This window comes from Berghia stephanieae, chromosome 11, assembly GCF_034508935.2.
Source record: "Berghia stephanieae isolate SIO BIC M18660-M18661 chromosome 11, UCSD_Bste_1.3, whole genome shotgun sequence".
NCBI classification, from domain to species: Eukaryota; Metazoa; Mollusca; class Gastropoda; order Nudibranchia; family Aeolidiidae; genus Berghia; species Berghia stephanieae.
This window is the reverse complement of record NC_088370.1, coordinates 3,158,141-3,164,261: the sequence shown is the minus strand read 5'-3', so window position 1 is coordinate 3,164,261 and position 6,121 is coordinate 3,158,141. Positions and strand designations below refer to the sequence as shown.

Below are 6,121 nucleotides of genomic sequence, written 5' to 3'. Positions count from 1 at the left end.
TTAAATCCTGGTCACAGAAGTCTTTGAATCAATCTTAAGCCAAAGTGAGAGAGAAAGACTGAAGATGACTGGATTCTACCTTTAATCAGATCCACAATTTAAAGACTCGTTTTCAGACTTAACATTCAGATTTGGTTGCTAGATGTGCAAACTAGCGGGTTTATAAGTTTTGTAATATTATGCAGTTGGTGGTGTGTGTCGATGGACTGGTCGCTCTTTGCTCTCTGTAACGGTCGCCCGCCGGCTCCCACGGAACTGAGCTCCCCATGAATGAATGGGTAATACTGAACAGAGCACGGTCAAAACTTGGGAGAACAACTGGAAGCATGAAAGAAAAAACAAAAAAAAAAAACAAAAACAAAAAAAAAAAAAAAAAAGGGGGGGGGGGGGTGGCTGGTTGAGACTAGATCGTGTACATGTGGACGCCGAGCGCAGACGGTGTAGCGCATCCTTAGATAATGCCAGGATGGGCCCAGCTGCACTGACCATGACCTAAGAGTCTGCTCCACAGACAGATACTGGCGCTGATATTGATATAACCTAACTGTGTTGCAAGCGCCGTAAAACCCTTAAAAACAAAACATGCTCCACAGATGCTGCGGAGTGGGTTCGGTGTTGGAGCGACAAGCTATGACTATGATAATGACCGAAGATGTGGTAATACTCTTCAACAGTCGTAACGTCACTTCCTTCCTAATGACGCATGGTAACTTAGTAACACTGGCTCTAAACTATCGGAACAATGGCGGACGTCGTATGAAATATTTCTCCGGCGAGCATAAAATCGTATCCAGAGGAAAAAAAACTCCATAAATTTGATCATGTTTTGACTTTTACACATTCTGATCACAAGGCATATGAAAAGTTCTAACCAGCATGAAGAATGAAAAGGAATGATTGTCTTTGTTTAGAACCAAGATGGCCGCCGTTGCCGGGCGGCGTGACATCAGACTACTGAATCCAATTCTGAGGACAACTAGAGGATCGCTGTCTCCGTTCTCGCTAATGTGTCCAGTGATATGACATCATGTTGTGAGTCAAAAGTTGGGAGCGTGAGAATAAGTCTGATTGGGGCTTTAACCACTACAGCAAATATTTTCGGATGTTTTCTTTTTATTCCTTACATTGTCTCCACCATTTTATACAAATGTTTTTCAGATATTTATCTTACACAACTGCCTGCATTTGCGTTTTATTTAAGCGCCTACTCATTGGAATAGATAAGATGGAACTATAACAACAATAAAATTGATACTGATCATTGAAAATGCGGTGTTCTTTAATAAAACGGCAAATCTTTCGTACAAAAAAAACAAAAAAAAAAAAAAAAAACAGAATAAAAACAAAGAAAAAACAAAACAACACAACTCTTATCATGTTTACGCTTGGTAATAGAAATGTGACACATAGAATTGAATAATAATATTATGACCGTCATGCTGCGAGTCTAAAAAGTGATGATGGTGTCGATGGAAATGATGATGATAATGATGATGATGATGATGATGATGATGATGATGATGATGATGATGATGATGATGATGATGATGATGATGAGTGATGATGATATGATGATGAGATGATGATAATGATGATGTGATAATGATGATGATATGATGATGATGATGATGATGATGATAGATGATGATGATGATGATGATATAATGATTGATGATGATGATGATGATGATGATGATGATATGATGATGATGATAATGATGATATGATGATGATGATGATGATGATGATGATATGATGATGATGATGATGATAATATGATGATGATGATGATGATGATGATGATGATGATGATGATGATGATGATGATGATATATGATGATGATGATGATGATGATGATGATGAATGATGAATGATGATGATGATATGATGATGATGAGATGATGATGATGATAATGATGATGATAGATAGATGATGATGATGATGATGATGAATATAATAATAATAATAATAATAAATAAAAATAATAATAATAATAATATAATATAATAATAATCAATAATAATAATAATAATAATAATAATATATAATATCATCATACAACAATCATCATCATCACCTCATCTCACATCATCATCATCATCATCATCATCATCATCATCATCATCATCATCATCATCATCATCATCATCACCACCACCACCATACACCCCCCAAAATGAGACACGTCCATATGGTAACTTGAGAAAACCTGAAAAGAAAGAAGATGGAAATAAAAAAGAAGAACAACTATTAGTCATATTATTATTATTAAGACTGCGAGATAAATTTATAAATTTGGCATTAAACAAACAAACAAAAAAAAAAACCAAAAAAAAAAATAAATAACCCTTCCCACCCAAAAAAAAAAAAGAGAACAACAACAACAATCAAACAAAAGAAAAAAAAAACAAAAAAAATAAAAATAAATAAATAAAAACCACGAAAAAGTTCATTTGCGGATTACTCGTCCAGTGTAATTGAATGAAGGCGTGAAATACCTGATTCACTCCCTTGATCAGAGTCTAGGTAATAATTTCATAATAAAAAAAAAATATAAAAAATTGAGCTTTTATATAGCCCAATATCCACTAAAATGTGCTCAAAGCTCTTGACAAGGTTGTCCCTGGTCAAGAGCAACATTTAACATGTAGGACGGGACATGACGCCTGTCAGGCGATATTACAATTTTTCGGACAAAGACAACGCTGTCAACGGCCAGGTACTCATTTTACACCTGAGTACGGTGAGAGAATGTGAGTAAAGAGCCTTCTCCAAGGACTCAACTATACGCCGAACGCGAGGCTCAAACCCACGACCTTCCGATCCGAAAGCGAGTGTCATACCACTAGACCACATAGCCGCACAAATAACCACCCCGACGATAATCAATATGGACAATCTCCTAATATAGTTCTGCTATCTCAGTGTTGTGGTTTATTGATGCTATGCATTTTGGTAAAATACTCACAACATCCGCCAGCCGAATGTAACGTATACAAAACATGTTTTAACGTTTATTGTCTGATGGATAGAATTTAGTGAGAACTGATAATTAAAATGGCTGCCTAAAAACAATTATAACAAAGAGCTGAGTAACGTCAACTCCATTCCTTCTATTGTAATGTATGAGACTTGCGTTTTGTGAGTTTTATTCATTCATAGAAATCATCAAACCCTTTGAGATAATATTTCCATGTGGGTTTTTTCTCAATAGTGTTCACTGTGTTGGACACTGCCAAGGGACGTAATCGGTGGTAAATGCATTCCCTTGATTGAATGAATGCGTTAAATACCCGATTCAGTCCCTTGATCACTGTGACAAATACACATGGACCATCTCATCACATGGATTCTTTGCGTTTAGCCACAATGGGACTTTTTGTGCGGCTATGTGGTCTTGTGGTATGACACTCGCTTTCGGATCGGAAGGTCCTGGGTTCGAGCCTCGCTCGGCGCATAGTTGAGTCCTTGGAAAAGACTCTTTACTCACATTCTCTCACCGTACTCAGGTGTAAAATGAGTACCTGGCCGTTAACACCGTTGTCTTTGTCCGGAAAAATTGTAATATCGCCTAACAGGCGTTATGTCCCGTCCTACATGTTAAAGGTTGCTGTTGACCAGGGACCCCTTGTAAAGCGCTTTGAGCACGTTTAGTGGATATTGCGCTATATAAAAGTTCAAGTTTTTTGTTGTTGTTTTTTTTTTTTTTTGGTAACGACAAAATCAGTACATAAGTGGATTACTCGTGGACTTTTCTGTTCTCTATTTCAACCGGTTCCCTTTGTCTTCATTTTCTTTTGTGCCTTTAACTTCAGATGTAAAACATCTTGCTCCATATCATCTTTCTTTTTAATGGCGCTGAAGTGACCTAATACTGTCAAAGCATTGAAAATACCTCTAAAAACAAACAAGCATAGTGTCGTAAAACATCTAAAGACAAACAAACAAAGTGTCGAAAAACCTATTTAAAAAAACAAGTGTAGTATCGTAAAACATCTAAAGACAAACAAACAAAGTGTCGAAAAACCTCTAAAAACAAACAAGTGTAGTATCGTAAAACATCTAAAGACAAACAAACAAAGTGTCGTAAAACCTCTAAAAACAGACAAGCGTAGTGTCATAAAACATCTAAAGACAAACAAACAAAGAGTCGAAAAACCTTTAAAAAACAAAAAGAAAACAAAAAACCATAGTGTCGTAAAACCTCTAAAAACAAACAAACATATCGTAGTAAACCACTAAAAACAAACAAGCGTAGTGTCGTAAAACATCTAAAGACAAATAAACAAAGTGTCGAAAAACCTATTTAAAAAAACAAAAACAAAAAACCATGGTGTCGTAAAACCTCTAAAAACAAACAAACATAGCGTAGTAAACCTCTAAAAACAAACAAACATAGCGTAGTAAACCTCTAAAAACAAACAAACATAGCGTAGTAAACCTCTAAAAACAAAATAACATAACTCTGAAAAAAAACCCCAACAAACATAGCGTAGTAAACCTCTAAAAACAAATTAACATAACTCTGAAAAAAAACCCCAACAAACATAGCGTCGTAAAACAAATCGTTAAACCTCTAAAAACAAGTAAACATAGCGTAATATAACCTCTAAAAACAAACAAACGAACTAACAAACAGAGCATCATAATACGTCTAAAAACAAGCATAGCGTCGTAAAACATTTAAAAACAAATAAACACAGCGTCTTAAAAGCTGTAGAAACAAACAAACATAGCGAAGTAGAACATCTAAAAACAAACAAAGCGTCCTAAAACCTCGAAAAACAAACAAACATAGCGTCATAAAACCCCTAAAGGCGGGCAAACATAGCGTCGTAAAACCTCTAAAAATAGCCAAACATAGTGTCGTAAAACTTCTAAAAATAGCCAAGCATAGTGTCGTAAAACCTCTAAAAATAGCCAAACATAGTGTCGTAAAACTTCTAAAAATAGCCAAGCATAGTGTCGTAAAACCTCTAAAAATAGCCAAACATAGTGTCGTAAAACCTCTAAAAACAAACAAGTGAAGTGTTTCCCCTCACCTGGTTTATTTTGTAACTGTTGCTGCATCTTTTGCTGGCATGGCAGTGGATTAGAAGGCCTCTGAAATTAGGACGAACAAAACGGAGAGACAAAGCATTGCAACTGTCCTTCCCGCCTTTTCTCCTGGGATCCCTGCAGCCCCTGTTACTGGAATTGGTGCGTCTGGCAAAATAAGCATATGGATAGATTACACAGATGTGTTGTAATTCTCTTCAACAGTCGTAACGTCACTTCCTTCCTAATGACGCATGGTAACTTAGTAACACTGGCTCTAAACTATCGGAACAATGGCGGACGCCCGTATGAAATATTTCTCCGGCGAGCATAAAAGCGTATCCAGAGGGGAAAAAACCCCATAAATTTGATCATGTTTTGACTTTTACACATTCTGATCACAAGGCATATGAAAAGTTCTAGCCAGCATGAAGAATAAAAAGTAATGATTTTCTTTGTTTGGAACCAAGATGGCTGCCGTTGCCGGGCGGCGTGACATCAGACTACTGAATCCTATTAGCAGGTCTGGTAACCCAGCTTATTATGGGCCCATTGTTGTCATGGGAATAGCCTCAAACCAACCCATGGTAAAGTCCATTATAACAACATTTAACAGTTAGCTGCCGTACTCTGGACAAAAAACTCAGATTTTAAAATTTGGCCAGAAAACTCATCCCTCAATAGATATTGATCGATTTAAATGACCTTGACCTTGGCAAAAAACTATCAACCCTAAGATTTCTTGAGTCCCATATTTGAGGTTTTTTGTTGTTGCCAAGATGAGGGGTCATTTTAATCTATCGATATTTGAGAGACGAGTTTTCTGGGCAATGTTTAAATACGAGTTTTCTGGGCAATGTTTAAATACGAGTTTTCTGGGCAATGTTTAAATACGAGTTTTCTGGGCAATGTTTAAATACGAGTTTTCTGGCCAAATGTTTAAATACGAGTTTTCTGGCCAAATGTTTAAATACGAGTTTTCTGGGCAAATGTTTAAATACGAGTTTCTCCCGAGTACGGCAATTAACTTGTCAAATCAAGTCCATGCTTGAGCTGATCACTGATCAGACCTGAACATTTGT

The 6,121-nt window shown here is 36.4% G+C and overlaps 1 protein-coding gene across 1 annotated transcript in view; it reads right to left on the bottom strand.

Annotated features, from left to right (window-relative positions):
• Positions 1-2,094: 2,094 nt before the first annotated feature.
• The window catches only part of LOC144957358 (dorsal-ventral patterning tolloid-like protein 1), a 29,185-nt gene continuing 25,158 nt past the window's right edge, over positions 2,095-6,121 (bottom strand). Inside the window, exons 10-11 of the mRNA XM_078888550.1 lie at positions 5,045-5,207; positions 2,095-2,211 (exon numbers count right to left, since the gene is read on the bottom strand). Coding sequence (XP_078744676.1) covers positions 5,095-5,207 — 113 coding nt within the window. The 3' untranslated portion in view covers positions 2,095-2,211; positions 5,045-5,094. The remainder of the gene's footprint in view (positions 2,212-5,044; positions 5,208-6,121) is intronic.